At 47.0% G+C, this 24,254-nt stretch overlaps 2 protein-coding genes and 1 long non-coding RNA gene across 31 annotated transcripts in view; 2 read left to right on the top strand and 1 right to left on the bottom strand.

Moving 5' to 3' along the window:
* alg9 (ALG9 alpha-1,2-mannosyltransferase) overlaps positions 1-24,254 on the top strand; it is a 79,094-nt gene that overhangs the window by 17,275 nt on the left and 37,565 nt on the right. For all 29 annotated transcript variants that reach the window (XR_008146753.1, XR_008146751.1, XR_008146752.1 and 26 more), the window contains exons 3-9: positions 718-852; positions 2,514-2,584; positions 2,778-2,866; positions 7,113-7,248; positions 7,677-7,764; positions 7,961-8,066; positions 14,278-14,400. Coding sequence is in view for 21 of the 29 variants with exons in the window: in XM_052529170.1 (XP_052385130.1) it covers positions 718-852; positions 2,514-2,584; positions 2,778-2,866; positions 7,113-7,248; positions 7,677-7,764; positions 7,961-8,066; positions 14,278-14,400 (748 nt within the window). In the remaining 8 variants the exon portion in view is untranslated. The remainder of the gene's footprint in view (positions 1-717; positions 853-2,513; positions 2,585-2,777; positions 2,867-7,112; positions 7,249-7,676; positions 7,765-7,960; positions 8,067-14,277; positions 14,401-24,254) is intronic.
* On the bottom strand, positions 3,422-4,957 carry LOC127933015 (uncharacterized). Its single transcript, XR_008146768.1, has 3 exons — positions 4,797-4,957; positions 4,111-4,155; positions 3,422-4,066 (listed from the first exon to the last, which is right to left on the bottom strand). It is a non-coding gene; the product is annotated as an uncharacterized LOC127933015 (long non-coding RNA).
* LOC127933011 (uncharacterized) lies at positions 20,326-21,853 on the top strand. The gene is made up of 2 exons (XM_052529194.1): positions 20,326-21,131; positions 21,418-21,853. The coding sequence occupies exons 1-2, from the start codon at positions 20,326-20,328 to the stop codon at positions 21,704-21,706; spliced, it is 1,095 nt and encodes a 364-aa protein (XP_052385154.1). The 3' UTR covers positions 21,707-21,853.

Here is a 24,254-nt window from a genome sequence, read left to right as displayed (position 1 = left end):
AGCAACGCAGAGGATCAAGAATCAGTGTCTAGAAAGTGAGCAACTTCATTGGGAACTGCTCTGATTGTCAGACATGTAAAGACCACACCGTATCTTTTCACCAGACTACGTTCTCTCTTGACATCGAAGGGTCTGAAGTCATCCATTCCGACGTTCGCGAAGGATTGTCTGCTATTTTGTGCTCTGCAGCTTTAGCATGAAGTCTTCTGCATACAGTACATTCTGAGAGGATGTGTCTTACTGCAGTTAGCTTGTGGAATCCCAAACCTAGTAGCTTCGCAAGCATGTGGTTCCGTCCCCAGGTTCCAACTCCACAACTGTGGATGTGCTGAAGAATAAGACTGGCAACTCGAAGGTCCTTAGACATAGTAGCTCGGTGCTTACCCTCCTCTGTCATAGCAGATTCATTCAGCCGTCCACCTACTCTCAGTATTCCATCTTGCAGAATTGGACCCAACCTGTAGATGTGACTATTTCTCTTCACGTGTTTATTTTTTTGATAAACTGAGAAGCTTTTGATTTTTTTTTTCTTTTTCGGTCTCTGCTTTTTACATAGACTACTGTGGTTGCATCTTTTTAGAAGACTGTACCACTACAGGTATTTCAGAGACTGTGATCTAACACAAGGAATCAAACATAGAGGGAACCACCTACATTTGTCCAGTAGAAAACCTTGTTCTCTCTCCCTCACTAATTTGATAATGTCATTTCCTGTAGATGCACTTCTTGTTGTATGGCTATGGGATGCAGACGTGGGAGTATTCCCCGCTTAACGCCATCCGTTCCTATGGTTACCTGTGGCTGCACGCCCTCCCTGCCTCACTACACTCTCACATCCTACAGACCAACAAGGTAACACAGACAGACACACACACAGTATTGTATAACTAACCTTGTGTGGGGAACACAATTCATTTGCATTCTCTTAACCCTGCCTGAAAACCTAACCCTAGCTCCTAACCCTATACCTAACCTAGCTTCTAAAACTAATCCTAGCTTCTAAAACGAACCCTAGCTCCTAAAACTAATCCTAGCTTCTAAAACGAACCCTAGCTCCTAAAACTAATCCTAGCCCCTAACCCTAGCTTCTAAAACGAACCCTAGCTCCTAAAACTAACCCTAGCCCTTAACCCTAGCTCCTAAAGCTAACCCTATACCTAACCCTAGCTCCTAAAGCTAACCCTATACCTAACCCTAGCTCCTAACCCTATACCTAACCCTAGCTCCTAAAACTAACCCAATACCTAACCCTAGCCCCTAACCCTATACCTAACCCTAGCTCCTAACCCTATACCTAACCTAGCTTCTAAAACTAACCCTGGCTCCTAAAACTAACCCTAACCCTAGCTCCTAAAACTAACCCTAGCTCCTAAAACTAACCCTATACCTAATCCTAGCCCCAAACCCTAGCTCCTAAACTAATCCTAGCCCCTAAACCTAGGCTCCTATCTCCTAAAGCTAACCCTATACCTAACCCTAGCTCCTAAAATTAACCTTAGGCTCCTAGCTCCTAAAGCTAACCCTATACCTAACCCTAGCTCCTAAAATTAACCCTAGGCTCCTAGCTCCTAAAGCTAACCCTATACCTAACCCTAGCTCCTAAAATTAACCCTAGGCTCCTAGCTCCTAAAGCTAACCCTATACCTAACCCTAGCTCCTAAAATTAACCCTAGGCTCCTAGCTCCTAAAACTAACCCTATACCTAACCCTAGCTCCTAAAACTAACCCTAGCTCCTAAAACTAACCCTAGCCCCTAACCCTAGCTTCTAAAACGAACCCTAGCTTCTAAAACGAACCCTAGCTTCTAAACTTTAGTTCCTAAAACTAGCTCCTAAAACTAACCCTGAGCTCCTAGCTCCTAAAACTAACCCTAGCTCCTAAACTTTAGTTCCTAAAACTAGCTCCTAACCCTGTACCGAATTCTAACCTTAACCCTAAACCCTCTACATATAGCATTTGATCTCGTAGGGACTAACAAAATGTCCCCAGTTAGACAAATGTTTGTTTGTTTACTATTCTTGTGGGGACTTTTCAAGTATAGTTAAACACATCCACACACACACACCCTACAGACCAACAAGGTAGCAACACACACTCACAGTTGTGGCTGTGTGATGTTTATGAGGTTGTGATGTTTATGTGGTTGTGAGGTTGAGGTTGTGTGGTTGAGGTTGTGTGGTTGAGGTTGTGTGGTTGAGGTTGTGTGGTTGAGGTTGTGTGGTTGAGGTTGTGAGGTTGAGGTTGTGATGTTTATGAGGTTGTGAGGTTTATGTGGTTGTGAGGTTGTGATGTTTATGAGGTTGTGATGTTTATGAGGTTGTGAGGTTGTGATGTTTATGTGGTTGTGAGGTTGAGGTTGTGATGTTTATGAGGTTGTGAGGTTGAGGTTGTGATGTTTATGTGGTTGTGAGGTTGAGGTTGTGATGTTTATGTGGTTGTGAGGTTGAGGTTGTGATGTTTATGTGGTTGTGAGGTTGTGAGTGTGAGGTTGAGGTTGTGATGTTGTGTTTTAGGTGCTGGTGTTCTACTTTGTGCGCTGTGTCCTGGCCTTCTCCTGCTGCATCTGTGAACTCTACTTCTACAAGTCAGTATCTGTCCCTCCTCATGTGTGTGTGTGTCAGTCTCTTATTTTATCTTTAGTGTAAGGTGTGTGTGTGTGTGTGTGTGTGTGTGTGTGTGTGTGTGTGTGTGTGTGTGTGTGTGTGTGTGTGTGTGTGTGTGTGTGTGTCAGTCTCTTATTTTATCTTTAGTGTAAGGTAGGTGTGTGTGTGTTGCAGGGCGGTGTGTAAGAAGTTTGGGCTGCATGTGGGTCGTCTGATGCTGGCCTTCCTCCTCCTGAGCTCTGGAATGTTCTGCTCCTCAGCAGGTGGGTGCTACTCCTCCATCTCCCTCCCTCCCTTCCATCTCTCTTCCTCCCTCCTCCCCTCCATCTCTCTTCCTCCCTCCTCCCTCCTCCCCTCCATCTCTCTTCCTCCCTCCTCCCCTCCATCTCTCTTCCTCCCTCCTCCCCTCCATCTCTCTTCCTCCCTCCTCCCCTCCATCTCCTTTCCGTCCTCCTTCCCTTCATCTCTCTTCCTCCCCTCTTCATCCCTCCTTCCCTTTCTCCATCTCTCACTCATCTTCCCTCCATCTCTCTCCCTCTCCTCTGTCTCTCCCTCTCTGCCTGTATCTCTGTCTGTGACAAATATAATTTTATTTGATTTGATTCGCTTGGGCTAGTGTAAGAGTGGGGGTTGGGCCTGTTTGCCTGCTCACGGCCTGGGTGTATGTGTGACTTTCATGTTGAGGCCCTCTTTGTGAGAGTGGGGGGCAAGGGGTGGGCAGGAGGGGCATAGGTCTGATCTGAGGGGGCCTAAATGGGGTGTGGGCATGGTCAACTTGGGGGGGATGTTGATTGGTTGGGGTGGGGATGTGGATGTGGCTGGTGCTGTGGTCGGAATGTAGTTCCTCTCGGCGTGGGTCCGGGGGGGTCCCGCAGGTCTGGGAGAGTGTCTCACTGGTCTGGGCGGGTGTCTATTGATCTGTTGCTCCTGTGTGAGGTGACGGGGCTGCGGTTGAGGGCGATATCCTTCAGGGTCCGGGCGTTGGTGGGCACTGCTGCCTCGTATAGGTGGACCTGCTCGTCAAGTCCAGGGTGGATGGTGGGCCAGGTAGACATTTGGTTTTGAGGCACAGTCACAGGAACATACATGCATTTACCCGCTGTATGGTAGCAGGGTGGAGATGAAGACAGCTTGTCTGTTGAAACGTTGGACATAAATATTTTTGTTCAAGTGTTCTACTCCACTAGCCAGCACCTCGTCTAAATAGGTGTGTTTCTTTTGCCTCAAGCAGGGTGGAGAGATCACCACTTGTGCGTTGGGGAAAATATAAGAAGCTTTTTCAATCACTTTTCAATCACGCCTCTTCAATCACTCCCTTGTGCCTATGTGTATTGTTATGTGGCTGGGTGACCCTAGTTCGATGGGGTGGCCACCTCTCCAATGGGCTGTTCTGCTGGCTTCTCTGTGGGGGTGGCCACCTCTCCAATGGGCTGTTCTGCTGGCTTCTCTGTGGGGGTGGCCACCTCTCTAATGGGCTGTTCTGCTGGCTTCTCTGTGGGGTGGCCACCTCTCTAATGGGCTGTTCTGCTGGCTTCTCTGTGGGGGTGGCCACCTCTCTAATGGGCTGTTCTGCTGGCTTCTCTGTCGGGGTGGCCACCTCTCTAATGGGCTGTTCTGCTGGCTTCTCTGTGGGGTGGCCACCTCTCTAATGGGCTGTTCTGCTGGTTCTGCGGGGGTGCTGGCTGTTCTGCTCTCTGTGGGGGTGGCCACCTCTCCAATGGGCTGTTCTGCTGGCTTCTCTGTGGGGGTGGCCACCTCTCTGTGGGCTGTTCTGCTGGCTTCTCTGTGGGGGTGGCCACCTCTCCTAATGGGCTGTTTCTGGCTTCTCTGCGGGGGGTGGCCACCTCTCTAGTGGGCTGTTCTGCTGGCTTCTCTGTGGGGGTGGCCACCTCTCTAATGGGCTGTTCTGGCTGGCTTGGGCTGTTCTGCTGTGGGGTGGCCACCTCTCTAGTGGGCTGTTCTGCTGGCTTCTCTGTGGGGGTGGCCACCTCTCTAGTGGGCTGTTCTGCTGGCTTCTCTGGGGGTGGCCACCTCTCTAATGGGCTGTTCTGCTGGCTTCTCTGTGGGGGTGGCCACCTCTCCAATGGGCTGTTCTGCTGGGGGTTCTGCTCCAATGGGCTGTTCTGCTGGCTCTGCGGGGGTGGCCACCTCTCTAGTGGGCTGTTCTGCTGGCTTCTCTGTGGGGGTGGTCACCTCTCTAATGGGCTGTTCTGCTGGCTTCTCTGTGGGGGTGGCCACCTCTCTAATGGGCTGTTCTGCTGGCTTCTCTGTGGGGGTGGCCACCTCTCTAGTGGGCTGTTCTGCTGGCTTCTCTGTGGGGGTGGCCACCTCTCTAATGGGCTGTTCTGCTGGCTTCTCTGTGTTCTGGGGTGGCCACCTCTCTAGTGGGCTGTTCTGCTGGCTTCTCTGTGGGGTGGCCACCTCTCTAGTGGGCTGTTCTGCTGGCTTCTCTGTGGGGTGGCCACCTCTCTAGTGGGCTGGGGGTGGCCTGCGGGGGGTGGCCACCTCTCTAATGCTGGGGTGGTCACCTCTCTAATGGGCTGTTCTGCTGGCTTCTCTGTGGGGGGGGTGGCCACCTCTCTAGTGGGCTGTTCTGCTGGCTTCTCTGTGGGGGTGGCCACCTCTCAGTGGGCTGTTCTGCTGGCTTCTCTGCGGGGTGGCCACCTCTCTAGTGGGCTGTTCTGCTGGCTTCTCTGTGGGGGTGGCCACCTCTCTAATGGGCTGTTCTGCTGGCTTCTCTGTGGGGGTGGCCACCTCTCAGTGGGCTGTTCTGCTGGCTTCTCTGTGGGGGTGGCCACCTCTCTAGTGGGCTGTTCTGCTGGCTTCCTGCGGGGGTCTGTGGGGGTGGTCACCTTTAATGGGCTGTTCTGCTGGCTTTGTTGCTGGCTTCTCTGTGGGAGTGGCCACCTCTCTAGTGGGCTGTTCTGCTGGCTTCTCTGTGGGGGTGGCCACCTCTCTAGTGGGCTGTTCTGCTGGCTTCTCTGTGGGGTGTGGCCACCTCTCTAGTGGGCTGTTCTGCCTTCTCTGTGGGGGTGGCCACCTCCAGAGAGGCTGTTCACCTGCAGCTCTGGGCTGTTCTGCTGGCTTCTCTGGTGGCCACCTCTCTAATGGGCTGTTGCTTCTCTGCGGGGGTGGAGCTGGTTTCACCTCCTTCTATTTTTTAGTGTTGACTGGCAGTGGGTCTGTTCATGAGCTGGCTAGTGTTGGGAGTGTCCAGCTCCACCTGCCTTACCTCCAGCTGGGTGAAGTTATCCTTCATGTCAATGAGAGAGTAGTACTCTGTGATGGGAGCTTTGACACCTCTCACTTCACACGGTTTTTCTTCTTGCCTTTAAAAATAGCTTCATACTAAATATTACTCAGTTCCAGGTTGGATGCTATTCTCAGGTTTATGTTTTGCTTATTTTGCTGGCCATGGTTTGCCAGATTATTCACTATAGTCCTTGGAATGAAATCCTTCCATGTCATTTTGTCCAAAAACAGGTTGAAGGTTTGGAGTTTTGGTTTAGAATGAAGGTTATATGTCCTTGTGAGAAAATCCAAGTTTATCTTATTCTAAATCTATCTTTTTGTAAAAACATGTTGAAAAATGTAAGAGCTCATCTGCTCATGACCTCTCACACTTTTCTTGCTCTCTCTCTCCTCTCTGTTTCTCTCTTTGTCCCTCTCTTTCTGCGTCCCTCTCTCTCTGCGTCCCTCTCTCTCTGCGTCTCTCTCTCTCTCTGCGTCTCTCTCTCTCTGCGTCCCTCTCTGCGTCCCTCTCTGCGTCCCTCTCTGCGTCCCTCTCTTTCTGTGTCCCTCTCTTTCTGTGTCCCTCTCTTTCTGTGTCCCTCTCTTTCTGTGTCCCTCTCTCTCTGCGTCCCTCTCTCTCTGTGTCCCTCTCTCTCTGCGTCCCTCTCTCTCTGCGTCCCTCTCTCTCTGCGTCCCTCTCTCTCTGCAACCCTCTCTCTCTGTATCCCTCTCTTTCTGTGTCCCTCTCTTTCTGTGTCCCTCTCTTTCTGTGTCCCTCTCTTTCTGCGTCCCTCTCTCTCTGCGTCCCTCTCTCTCTCTCGCTCTCTCTCTGTGTCCCTCTCTCTCTCTCAATTCAATTCAATTCAAGGGCTTTATTGGCATGGGAAACATGTGTTAACATTGCCAAAGCAAGTGAGGTAGACAACATACAAAGTGAATATATATAAAGTGAAAAACAACCAAAATTAACAGTAAACATTACACATACAACAGTTTCAAAACAGTAAAGACATTACAAATGTCATATATGTATATATATATATATATATATATATATATATATATATATATATATATATATACACAATGTACAAATAGTTAAAGGACACAAGATAAAATAAATAAGCATAAATATGGGTTGTATTTACAATGGTGTTTGTTCTTCACTGGTTGCCTCTCTCTCTCTCTCTCTCTCTCTCTCTCTCTCTCTCTCTCGCTCTCTCTCTGCGTCCCTCGCGCTCTCTCTCTCTGTCTCTCGTCTCTCGTCCCTCTCTCCAGCATTCCTGCCTTCTTCCTTCTGTATGTATTCTACTCTGGTTGCCATGACTGGATGGTTCCAAGACACGCCCTTCCTGGCTGTGATGGGTGTGGCAGCTGGGGCTATCATTGGCTGGCCATTCTCCGCTCTGCTTGGGTAAGAGCTGTTCCTTGTGCAGAGTTAATTGTAAAGAAGTATGATATAAAAACATCTACTGTGTAGTAAGTTTCAGCTGGCAGCAAGTAGAGAATAATTTACTACCAGGGCAGGGCTATGTTTTGTTTTAGGGAGCAAAATAACTAAGAGGGAGCCATTAAATTGTATTAAATTGAAGGTCATTTGTTGATCTAGAAATGTACAAGAAATTTGAGTCCCTGCTGAAAAAGTTTGAATACGACTGGGTTCGAGGTCAGGGGTTCTATGTAGGGTCTCCTGATTGTTGCAGTGGTCTAAGGCAGGGTTAGGGTTTGACCAGGGTATGCCGTCATTCTAAATAAGCATTTTTTCTTAACTGACTTTCCTAGTTAAATAAAGATAAAATAAAAATAGTCATGCTGTCTCTGATTGGTTGATGTGGTTACTAGGCTACCGATCGCCTTCGACCTGCTTGTGCTGAAGAGGAAGTGGAATAGTTTCATCACCTGGGCAACCGTCTCTCTGCTGCTATTCCTGGTGACACACACACACACACACACACACACACACACACACACACACACACACACACACACACACACACACACACACACACTGAGTTATGAATGTTTGTTAAGAACTTTGTCATTATCTTTAGTTGATCGCTGTGTACGGAGAAGAAGCACTCAGAACTGTGTGTGTGTGTGTGTGTGTGTGTGTGTGTGTTTTCCAGGTGCCTCTGATGGTGGTGGATTCTTGTTGCTATGGGAAACTGGTCATTGCTCCCCTCAATATTCTACTCTATAATGTCTTCACCCCCCATGGCCCAGATCTCTACGGTAAACACACACACACACTAGCTAGCAAGGTCCTCATCTGAAGGAGTTAGCTAGCTAGGTATGTCCTCTTCTGAATCAGCTAGCTAGCTAGGTCCTCTTCTGAAGCAGTTAGCTAGCTAGCTAGGTCCTCTTCTGAAGCAGTTAGCTAGCTAGCTAGGTCCTCTTCTGATGCAGTTAGCTAGCTAGCTAGGTCCTCTTCTGAAGCAGTTCGCTAGCTAGGTCCTCTTCTGAAGCAGCTAGCTAGCTAGGTCCTCTTCTGAAGCAGCTAGCTAGCTAGCTAGGTCCTCTTCTGATGCAGTTAGCTAGCTAGCTAGGTCCTCTTCTGATGCAGTTAGCTAGCTAGCTAGGTCCTCTTCTGAAGCAGCTAGCTAGGTCCTCTTCTGATATAGTTAGCTAGCTAGCTAGCTAGGTCCTCTTCTGATATAGTTAGCTAGCTAGCTAGCTAGGTCCTCTTCTGAAGCAGCTCGCTAGGTCCTCTTCTGATATAGTTAGCTAGCTAGCTCGGTAGGTCCTCTTCTGAAGCAGTTAGATAGCTAGGTACACTACCGTTCCAAAGTTTGGGTGTCCCTTAGAAGTATCCTTATTTTTAAAATAAAAGCAAAAAAAAATGCCATTAACATCAAATTGATCAGAAATACAGTGCAGATTTTGTTAATGTTGTAAATGACTATTGTAGCTGAAAACCAGAATAGAAAGAGGAGTGGCAGGCCCCTGTGCACAACTGAGCAAGAGGACAAGTACATTAGAGTGTCTAGTTTGAGAAACAGACGCCGCACAAGTCCTCAACTGGCAGCTTCATTAAATAGTACCCGCAAAACACCAGTCTCAATGTCAACAGTGAAGAGGCGACTCCAGGATGCTGGCTTTCTAGGGAAAGTTGCAAAGAAAAAGCCTTATCTGAGACTGGCCAATACAAATAGAAGTTTAAGATGGGCAAAAGAACACAGACACTGGACAGAGGATCTCTGAGTCGCCTCTTAATATATGCCATTTAGCAGACGCTTTTATCCAAAGCGACTTACAGTCATGTGTGCATACATTCTACGTATGGGTGGTCCCGGGAATCGAACCCACTACCCTGGCATTACAAGCGCCATGCTCTACCAACTGAGCTACAGAAGGACACTGTTGACGTTGAGACTGGTGTTTTGCTGGTACTATTTAATGAAGCTGCCAGTTGAGGACTTGTGAGGCATCTGTTTCTCAAACTAGACACTCTAATGTACTTGTCCTCTTGCTCAGTTGTGCACCGGTGCCTCCCTCTCCTCTTTCTATTCTGGTTAGGGCCAGTTTGCGCTGTTCTGTGAAGGGAGTAGTAGTACACAGCGTTGTACGAGATCTTCAGTTTCTTGGTAATTTCTCTCATGGAATATCCTTCATTTCTCAGAACAAGTGACTGGTGAGTTTCAGAAAAAAAGTCCTTTGTTTCTGGCCATTTTGAGCCTGTAATTGAACCCACAAGTGTTGATGCTCCAGGTACTCAACTAGTCTAAAGAAGGACAGTTTTATTGCTTCTTTAGTCAGAACAACAGTTTTCAGCTGTGCTAACATAATTGCAAAAGGGTTTTCTAATGATCAATTAGCCTTTTTTTTAATGATTAACTTGGATTAGCTAACACAACGTGCCATTGAAACACAGGCCCATTATCAGCAACCATCACTCCTATGTAGATATTGCATGAAAACATCTGCTGTTTCCAGCTATAATAGTCATTTACAACATTAACTAAATCTACACTGTTTCTGATCAATTTGATAATTTAATGGAGAAAATGTGCTTTTCTTTCAAAAACAAGGACATTTTTAAGTTACCCAAAACTTTTGAACGGTAGTGTAGGTCCTCTTCTGATTCAGTTAGCTAGTTTGATAGGTCCTCTTCTGATTCAGTTAGCTAGCTAGATAGGTCCTCTTCTGATTCAGTTAGCTAGTTTGATAGGTCCTCTTCTGATTCAGTTAGCTAGCTAGATAGGTCCTCTTCTGATTCAGTTAGCTAGTTTGATAGGTCCTCTTCTGATTCAGTTAGCTAGCTAGATAGGTCCTCTTCTGATTCAGTTAGCTAGGTCCTCTTCTGATTCAGTTAGCTAGTTTGATAGGTCCTCTTCTGATTCAGTTAGCTAGCTAGATAGGTCCTCTTCTGATTCAGTTAGCTAGTTAGATAGGTCCTCTTCTGATTCAGTTAGCTAGCTAGATAGGTCCTCTTCTGATTCAGTTAGCTAGCTAGATAGGTCCTCTTCTGATTCAGTTAGCTAGCTAGATAGGTCCTCTTCTGATTCAGTTAGCTAGTTTGATAGGTCCTCTTCTGATTCAGTTAGCTAGCTAGATAGGTCCTCTTCTGATTCAGTTAGCTAGCTAGATAGGTCCTCTTCTGATTCAGTTAGCTAGCTAGATAGGTCCTCTTCTGATTCAGTTAGCTAGCTAGATAGGTCCTCTTCTGATTCAGTTAGCTAGCTAGATAGGTCCTCTTCTGATGCAGTTAGCTAGCTAGATAGGTCCTCTTCTGATTCAGTTAGCTAGCTAGATAGGTCCTCTTCTGATTCAGTTAGCTAGCTAGATAGGTCCTCTTCTGATTCAGTTAGCTAGCTAGATAGGTCCTCTTCTGATTCAGTTAGCTAGGTCCTCTTCTGATTCAGTTAGCTAGGTCCTCTTCTGATTCAGTTAGCTAGCTCTGATAGGTCCTCTTCTGATTCAGTTAGCTAGCTAGATAGGTCCTCTTCTGATTCAGTTAGCTAGCTAGATAGGTCCTCTTCTGATTCAGTTTCATAGGTCCTCTTTGATTCAGTTAGCTAGATAGGTCCTCTTCTGATTCAGTTAGCTAGCTAGATAGGTCCTCTTCTGATAGGTAGTTAGATAGGTCCTCTTCTGATTCAGTTAGCTAACTAGATAGGTCCTCTTCTGATTCAGTTAGCTAGTTAGATAGGTCCTCTTCTGATTCAGTTAGCAGTTAGCTAGTTTGATAGGTCCTCTTCTGATTCAGTTAGCTAGCTAGATAGGTCCTCTGATTCAGTTGAGGTCCTCTTCTCAGTTAGCTAGCTAGATAGGTCCTCTTCTGATTCAGTTAGCTAGCTAGATAGGTCCTCTTCTGATTCAGTTAGCTAGCTAGATAGGTCCTCTTCTGATTCAGTTAGCTAGTTTGATAGGTCATCTTCTGATTCAGTTAGGTAGCTAGATAGGTTTATTCAGTTAGCTAGTTTGATAGGTCCTCTTCTGATTCAGCTAGCTAGATAGGTCCTCTTCTGATTCAGTTAGCTAGCTAGTCTAGGTCCTCTTCTGATTCAGTTAGCTAGCTAGATAGGTCCTCTTCTGATTCAGTTAGCTAACTAGATAGGTCCTCTTCTGATTCAGTTAGCTAGCTAGATAGGTCCTCTTCTGATTCAGTTAGCTAGCTAGATAGGTCCTCTTCTGAAGCAGTCAAGTCAGGTGGTATTTATTAAAGAGTTACGTCAGAACCAGCTGCATTGATCTGTTGTTCTGTGTTCTAATGTCATGTGAGGTCTGGTGGCTTTAGAAGTTTCACAATGCTACCAACTCAGTGGCCTTGTGGTTAGTGTCCTCACTGGGATTAAAAGGACAAGGTTACCAACTCAGTGTCCCTGTGGGTAGTGTCCTCCCTGGGATTGAAAGGACAATGCTACCAACTCAGTGGCCTTGTGGTTAGTGTCCTCCCTGGGATTAAAAGGACAATACTACCAACTCAGTGGCCTTGTGGGTAGTGTCCTCCCTGGGATTGAAAGGACAATGCTACCAACTCAGTGGCCCTGTGGTTAGTGTCCTCCCTGGGATTGAAAGGACAAGGTTACCAACTCAGTGGCCCTGTGGTTAGTGTCCTCCCTGGGATTGAAAGGACAATGCTACCAACTCAGTGGCCTTGTGGTTAGTGTCCTCACTGGGATTAAAAGGACAAGGTTACCAACTCAGTGGCCCTGTGGGTAGTGTCCTCCCTGGGATTGAAAGGACAATGCTACCAACTCAGTGGCCTTGTGGTTAGTGTCCTCCCTGGGATTAAAAGGACAATGCTACCAACTCAGTGGCCTTGTGGGTAGTGTCCTCCCTGGGATTGAAAGGACAATGTTACTAACTCAGTGGCCTTGTAGTTAGTGTCCTCCCTGGGATTGAAAGGACAGTGCTACCAACTCAGTGGCCTTGTGGTTAGTGTCCTCCCTGGGATTGAAAGGACAATGTTACCAACTCAGTGGCCTTGTGGTTAGTGTCCTCCTGGGATTGAAAGGACAATGTTACCAACTCAGTGGCCCTGTGGTTAGTGTCCTCCCTGGGATTGAAAGGACAATGCTACCAACTCAGTGGCCTTGTGGTTAGTGTCCTCACTGGGATTAAAAGGACAAGGTTACCAACTCAGTGGCCTTGTGGTTAGTGTCCTCCCTGGGATTAAAAGGACAATGCTACCAACTCAGTGGCCTTGTGGGTAGTGTCCTCCCTGGGATTGAAAGGACAATGTTACCAACTCAGTGGCCCTGTGGTTAGTGTCCTCCCTGGGATTGAAAGGACAATGCTACCAACTCAGTGGCCTTGTGGTTAGTGTCCTCACTGGGATTAAAAGGACAAGGTTACCAACTCAGTGGCCCTGTGGGTAGTGTTCTCCCTGGGATTGAAAGGACAAGGTTACCAACTCAGTGGCCCTGTGGTTAGTGTCCTCACTGGGATTGAAAGGACAATGTTACCAACTCAGTGGCCTTGTGGTTAGTGTCCTCCCTGGGATTGAAAGGACAATGCTACCAACTCAGTGGCCTTGTGGGTAGTGTCCTCCCTGGGATTAAAAGGACAATGTTACCAACTCAGTGGCCCTGTGGTTAGTGTCCTCCCTGGGATTGAAAGGACAATGTTACCAACTCAGTGGCCTGTGGTTAGTGTCCTCCCTGGGATTGAAAGGACAATGTTACCAACTCAGTGGCCTTGTGGTTAGTGTCCTCCCTGGGATTGAAAGGACAATGTTACTAACTCAGTGGCCTTGTAGTTAGTGTCCTCCCTGGGATTGAAAGGACAATGCTACCAACTCAGTGGCCTTGTGGTTAGTGTCCTCCCTGGGATTGAAAGGACAATGTTACCAACTCAGTGGCCTTGTGGTTAGTGTCCTCCCTGGGATTGAAAGGACAATGTTACCAACTCAGTGGCCTTGTGGTTAGTGTCCTCCCTGGGATTGAAAGGACAATGTTACCAACTCAGTGGCCTTGTGGTTAGTGTCCTCCCTGGGATTGAAAGGACAATGTTACCAACTCAGTGGCCTTGTGGTTAGTGTCCTCCCTGGGATTGAAAGGACAATGTTACCAACTCAGTGGCCTTGTGGGTAGTGTCCTCCCTGGGATTAAAAGGACAATGTTACCAACTCAGTGGCCTTGTGGGTAGTGTCCTCCCTGGGATTAAAAGGACAATGTTACCAACTCAGTGGCCTTGTGGTTAGTGTCCTCCCTGGGATTGAAAGGACAATGTTACCAACTCAGTGGCCTTGTGGGTAGTGTCCTCCCTGGGATTGAAAGGACAATGTTACCAACTCAGTGGCCTTGTGGGTAGTGTCCTCCCTGGGATTAAAAGGACAATGTTACCAACTCAGTGGCCTTGTGGTTAGTGTCCTCCCTGGGATTGAAAGGACAATGTTACCAACTCAGTGGCCTTGTGGGTAGTGTCCTCCCTGGGATTGAAAGGACAATGTTACCAACTCAGTGGCCTTGTGGTTAGTGTCCTCCCTGGGATTAAAATGTTGGGAGTACGACCCCGGGCCGAGCCATTCCAAAGATGTTAAAAATGAGACCCAATGCCTCTGGCCCTCAGGAATAAAGGGATACTTCCGGATCATAATTAACAATGAGGCCCTTTATCAACTTCCCTAGAGTCAGATAGGCTTCTGTAGATTATTGGACACAGAGATATACAAATGGTATCTATTAGTTCATCTGATTCTGGGGAAGTTGATAAAGGGCCTCCAAAATCCCAAAGAATCCCTTTCAGGAGTTAGCGCCTTATACTAGCGTCCTGTTCAGGGGCTATACTTGTACATCAAGCTGCCTCACGCTACAGAAACAGGAGATGGGCTCCTGCTCATATGAGCCGTTCTGGGTCAGGCCAAGGCTTGTGCAAAAGGCTATTTACAATTGTTTGCATGAAACATGACTGCATGTTTACTGTTTATGATTGACGTATACTGTGTTTTGTATCATAACATTGATCTAACACTGTGTGGCGTTGTGCATTATGTGTTTAGGTACAGAGCCGTGGCCGTTCTACTTTATAAATGGTTTCCTGAACTTCAATGTGGTGTTTGTCCTGGCGCTGCTGTCTCTACCTCTCACTGCTCTGATGGAGGCGCTACTACAGCGCTTCAATGGTAACACGCACCCACCCACGCAGCCACACACCCACCGTCTGTCTACTTTATAAAGAAATATTTGGTGTGTATAAACAGTGGCACTGACATACAATGTGCAGTAGTAGAAATATTACAATAAGCAATGTCGGTGATACAGTATTTAAATTCACTGAGTGAAACAGGAAGTGACAAGTGGTTCAATGTCTCTACAACATGGGACAGCAGCTTTGGTTGTAAGCGTGTTTGAGTTTGTTTTATTTTTACAGGGACAGTGCACATTAATCAACGTTTCAGTGAAAGTGCCGGTTTTAGCCAGCCGGCTAATTTTCAACCGCAGTCCCTGGGCAGGTTATTAAAAACAATTACAATATAGACAATAGCAACATAGGACAAGCAAGACGTAGCATACAGACAGAGCAACATAGAACAAAAAGCAGCAAGACAAAATTCATAAAAGCAACAAAGGACAAAGGTGTTGGTGAGTATGAGGTGTGTGTGATTAGCTTTTGTGCGAGTGAGTGTGCATCACCTGGTAGACGCTAGTGATGGCTGTTCAAAAGTCTGGCCTGGTAATAGAAGCTGTTTTTTGGTCTCTCGGTCCCGGCTCTGATGCACCTGTACTGTCGCCGTCTGCCCAGCGAACAGTCCGTGATTCGGATGGCTGAGGTCCTTGGTGATCTTCTTCTTGGCCTTCCTTTGACACCAGGTGCTGTAGATGTCCTGGAGGCCAGGCAGCGTGGCCCTGGTGATGCGTTTAGCTGTCCGCACCACCTTCTGGAGAGCCATGTGGTTGAGGGCGGAGCAGTTGCCGAAAGTGTTGTTGCCTACCCTCACTACCTGGCGTTGTCCTGTCAGGAAATCTAGGATCCAATTGCACAGGGAGGACTTCAGCCCCAAAGCCCTGAATTTGCAGCAAGATGGCGCCGACGATGGTTGCCCTGTCGCTCGCTCCCAGCTGACTTTACAGTCTTTTGTTTATTTACATTTACATTTAAGTCATTTAGCAGACGCTCTTATCCAGAGCGACTTACAAATTGGTGCATTCACCTTATGAGATCCAGTGGAACAGTCACTTTACAATAGTGCATCTAAATCTTAAAAGGGGGGGGGGTGAGAAGGATTACTTATCCTATCCTAGGTATTCCTTAAAGAGGTGGGGTTTCAGGTGTCTCCGGAAGGTGGTGATTGACTCCGCTGTCCTGGCGTCGTGAGGGAGTTTGTTCCACCATTGGGGGGCCAGAGCAGCGAACAGTTTTGACTGGGCTGAGCGGGAACTGTACTTCCTCAGTGGTAGGGAGGCGAGCAGGCCAGAGGTGGATGAACGCAGTGCCCTTGTTTGGGTGTAGGGCCTGATCAGAGCCTGGAGATACTGAGGTGCCGTTCCCTCACAGCTCCGTAGGCAAGCACCATGGTCTTGTAGCGGATGCGAGCTTCAACTGGAAGCCAGTGGAGAGAGCGGAGGAGCGGGGTGACGTGAGAGAACTTGGGAAGGTTGAACACCAGACGGGCTGCGGCGTTCTGGATGAGTTGTAGGGGTTTAATGGCACAGGCAGGGAGCCCAGCCAACAGCGAGTTGCAGTAATCCAGACGGGAGATGACAAGTGCCTGGATTAGGACCTGCGCCGTTTAACACCTGTTTTGATCATGCGGACTGGGATATGTTCCGTGCAGTTTCTGGGAATAACATTGACGAATATACTGTCTCTGGGTTCATCAGGAAGTGCATAGAGGATGTTGAACATACCCAAACCAAAAACCGTAAAGATGGCAGCATTCGCACATAACTGAAAGCACGAATCACCGCATTTAACCACAGTGAAGTGACTTGAACCATGGAGACTTATAAACAGACAACCTACTGTTTAAAACAGTAAACTGCTCTACATGATGTCTTCAATAAGCATTTCTATACACAACAGTATCATTTCCAAACATTTACAGAACCAGTCAAAAGTTTGGACACCGACTCATTGCAGGTTTTTTTGTATTTGTATTTATTATGGATCCCCATTAGCTGCTGCCAAGGAATTTTCCTGGGGTCCAGCAAAATTAGGGCAGTTTCTACCATTTTAAAAACATTATAATTCATTCACCGATTTCACAACACACTGTGTGCCCTCAGGCCCCTACTCCACCACTACCACATATCTACATGACTAAATTGTGTGTGTGTGTGTGTGTGTGTGTGTGTGTGTGTGTGTGTGTGTGTGTGTGTGTGTGTGTGTGTGTGTGTGTGTGTGTGTGTGTGTGTGTGTGTGTGTGTGTGTGTGTTTGTGTTGCTTCACAGTCCCCGCTGGTCCATAAGGTGTTTTTTTAATCTGTTTGTTAAATCTAATTTTACTGCTGCATTAGTTACTTGATGTGGGATGGGAATGCACCAATTTGTAAGTCGCTCTGGATAAGAGCGTCTGCTAAATGACGTAAATGTAATGTAGTCATGGCTCTATATAGTACTGTGCGCCTTCCATAGTCTGTTCTGGACTTGGGGCTGTGACTTGGGACTGTGAAGAGACCTCTTGTGGCATGTTTTTCTTACATGTTTTACTACTTTCTACATTGTAGAATAATCGTGAAGATATTAAAGCTATGAAATAACACATGGAATCATGTAGTAAACAAAATAGTGTTAAACAAATGAAAATATATTTGAGATTCTTCAAAGTAGCCTCCCTTTGCCTTGATGACAGCTTGCAGTCTCTCAACCAGGTTCATGAGTTAGTCACCTGGAATGCATTTCAATTAACAGGTGTGCCTTGTTAAAAGTTAATATGTGGAATTGATTCACGTAGTTCAGGTAACAGACACATCTCACCATTAATTGTTCAGAGGAGACTGTGTGAATTAGGTCTTCATGGTTGAATTCCTGCAAAGAAACCACTACTAAAGGACACCAATAAGAAGAAGAGACTTGCTTGGGCCAAGAAACACAAGCAATGGACATTAGACGGGTGGAGTCCAAATTCAAGACTTTTGGTTCTAACCGCCGTGTCTTTGTGAGACGCAGAGTACGTGAACGGATGATAACCGCATGTGTGTTTCCCACCGTGAAGCATGGAGGAGGTGTGACGGTGTTGGGGTGCTTTGCTGGTGATTTATTTAGAATTCATGGAACACTTTTTATTTAATTTATTTCACCTTTTAATTAACCTCTACTTCACCAGAGGAGGAGTAGGATAAGGGTACAGCTAAAGGCTATAAGACTGGTTGTCTAGTAGTTAGGAACAGAGAGTAAATGGAGCAGATTTCTGGGCACGGAAGAATAGATTCAAGGCATAATGTACAGACGAGTATGGTAGGATGTGAGTACAGAGGTAAACCTAGGCATTGAGTGACGATGAGAGAGGTTTTGTCTTTAGAGGCACCATTTAAGCCAGGTGCCGTCACCGCGTGTGTGGGGGTGGAACAAAAGGGCTAGCTAAGGCATATTGAGCAGGGCTGGAGGCTCTACAGTGAAATAAGACGATAATCACTAACCAAAACAACAATAGACATATTGACATTAGGGAGAGAAATGTGTAGCCGAGTTATCATAGGGTCCAGTGAGTAGCTTGGCGAGCTAGCGATATGGCGATTCGGACAGCTAGCAGGCCGGGGCTAGCAGATGGGCCACGGGGGGACATCGTAACAGAAGAACCTGCTGAAACCCCCGTACCACATTGGGTGAGGCGGGTTGGAGGAGAGTATGTTCAGTCTATAGATGGAAATTGATTTTAAAAATATATCTGAAGAAAACGATATATACACGGTACGGGACAAGACAAAGACAAAACAGACGTCCGACTGCTACACCATCTTGGAAAGCTATCACTTAAACAGCATGACTAACACAGCATTCTGGTTTGAGCTTAGTGGGACTATCATTTGGTTTTCAACATAACAATGAACCAAAACACACTTCCAGGCTGTGTAAGGGCTATTTGACCAAGAGGGAGAGCGATGGAGTGCTGTATCAGATGACCTGGCCTCCACAATCACCAGACCTCAACCCAATTGAGTTGGACCACAGAGTGAAGGAAAAGCAGCCAACAAGTGCTCAGCATATGTGGGAACTCCTTCAACACTGTTTGAAAGCATTCCAGGTGAAGCTGGTTGCGAGAATGCCAAGAAAGCTGTCAAAGAGCAGGTTTAACCTCTCTACTGTTAGAAAGCCGGATCAACTCAGAATACCTAAGAGTGAATTAAACTATTTTGAAAAAGCAATTAAGGGAATAAACTGGAATGATCTCTTGTCCTATACAGACGTGGAAGCTGATAGTCAGGTTTTTCTATCTACAATCCAGACTACAATAAATGGCTTCCTAAAGAAAATCAAATCCAAACCTGGCCAAAAGAGCACTCTTCCTTGGCTAAATGGAGAAATCTGGAAATTGATGAAAGAACGAGATTATGCTCTAAAAATAGCCCTACAATCTAAATTAGAGCATGACAGACGTAGGTTTACCATGTTGAGAAATAAGGTGATGAAAGAAATCAGACAGGCCAAGGCAAACTTTTTTATTAACAATTGGTGAAGCAAAGGGAAATTATAAATTGATTTGGGAGAATCTAAAAAAGTTAACAGGGAAAGACCATAGAAACACTGCAAAAAGACTAGACATCATGGTGAATAACAATCTAACACAGGATGCAGTTGAAATAGCAACAGCCTTCAATTCCTACTTTATTGACTCAGTCAGGTTACTGACACAGAACCCCTCCACTGATTTCTTGGGCTCAGTGCTAATGAATGACGCTCAACCTGTCTTCATCATAAGGGAGGTTTCTGAGTCAAAGGTGAACAAGGTGATTAGCTCACTAAAGAACTCTAAAACCAAAGATGTGTTTGGGATGGACTCTACCTTTCTTAACTACAAAGAGTCACTCATTGGCCCCATTACTAAGGTCACCAACACATCTATTGGTCTCTGTATGTTTCCAAGGGTATGGAAGTCGGCCATAAAAACGGCCATCTTTAAATCAGGCGACCCTGCTGACGTGAGTAACTACAGGCCCATTAGTATACTACCTGTGGTGTCAAAGGTTGTTGAAAAGTGTGTAGCAGAACAACTGATTGCCCACCTCAACAACAGCCCCTTCACATTCCACTCCATGCAGTTTGGCTTCAGAGCGAAACACTCCACAGAAACGGCCAACTGCTTTCTTCTGGAAAATGTGAAGTCCAAGATGGACAAAGGGGGTGCTGTTGGGGCTGTGTTTCTGGACCTAAGGAAGGCTTTTGATACTGTTAACCATGAGATTCTCATCACAAAATTGTCCAAGTTCAACTTTTCCCCTGATGCCTTGAGATGGATGAAATCATACCTTGAAGGCAGAACTCAGTGTGTCAGAGTGAGCAATGAGCTGTCGCCCACTTGTAGCTATGATGTGGGCGTGCCCCAAGGGTCAATACTGGGGCCCCTCCTGTCCAGCCTGTACATTAATGATCTGCCTTCTGTCTGTACTGGGTCTGAAGTTCAAATGTATGCAGATGATACAGTGATATATGTGCAAAGAGCAAACAACAAGCTGCACAAGAACTCACTACTGTAATGGTCCAGGTTACAAAGTGGCTCAGTGACTCGTGTTTGCATCTCAATGAGAAAAAAACGGTTTGCATGTTCTTCACAAAGAGGGCAACAGATGCTACTGAGCCAGATGTCTATGTGTCAGGGGAGAAGCTCCAGGTGGTATCTGATGTTACTGAGCCAGATGTCTATGTGTCAGAGGAGAAGCTCCAGCTGGTATCTGATGCTACTGAGCCAGATGTCTATGTGTCAGAGGAGAAGCTCCAGGTGGTAACTGATGTTACTGAACCAGATGTCTGTGTGTCAGGGGAGAAGCTCCAGGTGGTATCTGATGCTACTGAGCCAGATGTCTATGTGTCAGGGGAGAAGCTCCAGGTGGTATCTGATGCTACTGAGCCAGATGTCTATGTGTCAGGGGAGAAGCTCCAGGTGGTAACTGATGTTACTGAACCAGATGTCTGTGTGTCAGGGGAGAAGCTCCACCTGGTATCTGATGCTACTGAGTCAGATGTCTGTGTCAGGGGAGAAGCTCCAGCTGGTATCTGATGCTACTGAGCCAGATGTCTATGTGTCAGGGGAGAAGCTCCAGCTGGTAACTGATGTTACTGAGCCAGATGTCTGTGTATCAGGGGAGAAGCTCCAGCTGGTATCTGATGCTACTGAGCCAGATGTCTGTGTGTCAGGGGAGAAGCTCCAGGTGGTATCTGATGCTACTGAGCCAGATGTCTATGTGTCAGGGGAGAAGCTCCAGCTGGTATCTGATGTTACTGAGCCAGATGTCTATGTGTCAGGGGAGAAGCTCCACCTGGTATCTGATGTTACTGAGCCAGATGTCTATGTGTCAGGGGAGAAGCTCCAGGTGGTATCTGATGCTACTGAGCCAGATGTCTATGTGTCAGGGGAGAAGCTCCACCTGGTATCTGATGCTACTGAGCCAGATGTCTATGTGTCAGGGGAGAAGCTCCAGCTGGTATCTGATGTTACTGAGCCAGATGTCTGTGTGTCAGGGGAGAAGCTCCAGGTGGTAACTGATGTTACTGAGCCAGATGTCTATGTGTCAGGGGAGAAGCTCCAGGTGGTATCTGATGCTACTGAGCCAAATGTCTGTGTGTCAGGGGAGAATCTCCAGGTGGTATCTGATGCTACTGAGCCAGATGTCTATGTGTCTGTGTGTCAGGGGAGAAGCTCCAGCTGGTATCTGATGCTACTGAGCCAGATGTCTGTGTGTCAGGGGAGAAGCTCCAGGTGGTATCTGATGCTACTGAGCCAGATGTCTATGTGTCTGTGTGTCAGGGGAGAAGCTCCAGCTGGTATCTGATGCTACTGAGCCAGATGTCTGTGTGTCAGGGGAGAAGCTCCAGCTGGTATCTGATGCTACTGAGCCAGATGTCTATGTGTCAGGGGAGAAGCTCCACCTGGTATCTGATGCTACTGAGCCAGATGTCTATGTGTCTGTGTGTCAGGGGAGAAGCTCCAGCTGGTATCTGATGTTACTGAGCCAGATGTCTATGTGTCAGGGGAGAAGCTCCAGGTGGTATCTGATGCTACTGAGCCAGATGTCTGTGTGTCAGGGGAGAAGCTCCAGGTGGTATCTGATGCTACTGAGCCAGATGTCTATGTGTCAGGGGAGAAGCTCCAGGTGGTATCTGATGTTACTGAGCCAGATGTCTATGTGTCAGGGGAGAAGCTCCAGGTGGTATCTGATGCTACTGAGCCAGATGTCTGTGTGTCAGGGGAGAAGCTCCAGGTGGTATCTGATGCTACTGAGCCAGATGTCTATGTGTCTGTGTGTCAGGGGAGAAGCTCCACCTGGTATCTGATGCTACTGAGCCAGATGTCTATGTGTCTGTGTGTCAGGGGAGAAGCTCCACCTGGTATCTGATGCTACTGAGCCAGATGTCTGTGTGTCAGGGGAGAAGCTCCACCTGGTATCTGATGTTACTGAGCCAGATGTCTGTGTCTGTGTATCAGGGAGAAGCTCCAGCTGGTATCTGATGCTACTGAGCCAGATGTCTGAGAATCCAGCTGTCTGTGAGCCAGATGTCTATGTGTCTGTGTGTCAGGGGAGAAGCTCCAGGTGGTATCTGATGTTACTGAGTCAGATGTCTATGTGTCAGGGGAGAAGCTCCACCTGGTATCTGATGTTACTGAGCCAGATGTCTGTGTATCAGGGGAGAAGCTCCAGGTGGTATCTGATGTTACTGAGCCAGATGTCTATGTGTCTGTGTGTCAGGGGAGAAGCTCCAGGTGGTATCTGATGTTACTGAGTCAGATGTCTATGTGAAAAGGGAGAAGCTCCGGGTGGTATCTGATGCTACTGAGCCAGATGTCTATGTGTCTGTGTGTCAGGGGAGAAGCTCCACCTGGTATCTGATGCTACTGAGCCAGATGTCTATGTGTCTGTGTGTCAGGGGAGAAGCTCCACCTGGTATCTGATGTTACTGAGCCAGATGTCTATGTGTCAGGTGAGAAGCTCCAGCTGGTATCTGATGTTACTGAGCCAGATGTCTATGTGTCTGTGTGTCAGGGGAGAAGCTCCAGGTGGTATCTGATGTTACTGAGTCAGATGTCTATGTGCCAGGGGAGAAGCTCCAGCTGGTATCTGATGTTACTGAGCCAGATGTCTATGTGTCTGTGTGTCAGGGGAGAAGCTCCAGGTGGTGTCTGATGCTACTGAGCCAGATGTCTGTGTGTCAGGGGAGAAGCTCCAGGTGGTATCTGATGCTACTGAGCCAGATGTTTATGTGTCAGGGGAGAAGCTCCAGCTGGTATGTGATGCTACTGAGCCAGATGTCTGTGTGTCAGGGGAGAAGCTCCAGGTGGTATCTGATGCTACTGAGCCAGATGTCTGTGTGTCAGGGGAGAAGCTCCGGGTGGTATCTGATGTTAATGAGACAGATTTCTGTGTGTCAGGGGAGAAGCTCCAGGTGGTATCTGATGCTACTGAGCCAGATGTTTATGTGTCAGGGGAGAAGCTCCAGCTGGTATCTGATGCTACTGAGCCAGATGTCTGTGTGTCAGGGGAGAAGCTCCAGGTGGTATCTGATGCTACTGAGCCAGATGTCTGTGTGTCAGGGGAGAAGCTCCGGGTGGTATCTGATGTTAATGAGACAGATTTCTGTGTGTCAGGGGAGAAGCTCCACCTGGTATCTGATGCTACTGAGCCAGATGTTTATGTGTCAGGGGAGAAGCTCCAGCTGGTATCTGATGCTACTGAGCCAGATGTCTGTGTGTCAGGGGAGAAGCTCCAGGTGGTATCTGATGCTACTGAGCCAGATGTCTGTGTGTCAGGGGAGAAGCTCCAGGTGATATCCGATTTTAAGTACCTTGGCATCAACCTTTCTTTTAAAAACCATGTGAAAAAGGTAATTCAAATAATTAAATTCAACCTAGCTAATTTCCGATTTATACGAAATTGTTTGACTACAGAGGTAGCAAAACTGTACTTCAAATCTATGATACTCCCCCACTTAACATACTGCTTGACCAGTTGGGCCCAAGCTTGCTGTACAACATTAAAACCTTTTCAGTCTGTCTACAAACAGGCTCTCAAAGTGCTTGATAGGAAGCCCAATAGCCATCATCATTGTCATATCCTTAGAAAGCATGAGCTCTTGAGTTGGGAAAATCTTGTGCAATACACCGACGCATGTCTTGTATTCAAGATCCTAAATGGCCTGGCTCCCCCTCCACTCAGTACTTTAGTTAAACAGAAAACCCAGACATATGGCAGCAGATCCACAAGGTCTGCCATGAGAGGTGACTGTATAGTTCCCCTAAGGAAAAGCACCTTTAGTAAATCTGCATTCTCTGTGGGAGCTTCCCATGTCTGGAATACACTGCCATCAGACACACATAACTGCACCACATATCACACTTTCACAAAATGCTTGAAGACATGGCTAAAGGTCAATCAGATTTGTGAACATGGTCCCTAGCTGTGTGTTGCTGCTTTCCATGTTGTCTGTAGCTTGTGAGGTGTGGAAACACTTTGTTGCTTTTATGAATTTTGTCTTGCTGCTTTTTGTCCTATGTTGCTCTGTCTGTATGCTACGTCTTGCTTGTTCTATGTTGCTCTGTCTTTATGCTACGTCTTGCTTGTTCTATGTTGCTCTGTCTGTATGCTACGTCTTGCTTGTTCTATGTTGCTCTGTCTGTATGCTACGTCTTACTTGTTCTATGTTGCTCTGTCTGTATGCTACGTCTTGCTTGTTCTATGTTGCTCTGTCTGTATGCTACGTCTTGCTTGTCCTATGTTGCTCTGTCTGTATGCTACGTCTTGCTTGTCCTATGTTGCTCTGCCTGTATGCTATGTTTTGTTTGTTCTATGGTGCTATTGTCTATATTGTAATTGTTTTTAATAACCTG

Source organism: Oncorhynchus keta, chromosome 11, assembly GCF_023373465.1.
Source record: "Oncorhynchus keta strain PuntledgeMale-10-30-2019 chromosome 11, Oket_V2, whole genome shotgun sequence".
NCBI lineage: Eukaryota > Metazoa > Chordata > Actinopteri > Salmoniformes > Salmonidae > Oncorhynchus > Oncorhynchus keta.
Note: the sequence above shows the minus strand (reverse complement) of the source record. Positions and strands in the feature narration are given on the sequence as shown.

What these genes read in the sequence shown, in the direction of transcription:
- LOC127933011 (XM_052529194.1), top strand. Translation starts at nt 20,326, where the DNA reads ATGTTACTGAACCAGATGTCTGTGTGTCAGGGGAGAAGCTCCACCTGG. An exon ending in TGTCAGGGGAGAAGCTCCAG is followed by an intron (nt 21,132 to 21,417) that starts GTGGTATCTGAT and finishes GAGAAGCTCCAG; the next exon opens with GTGGTATCTGATGCTACTGA.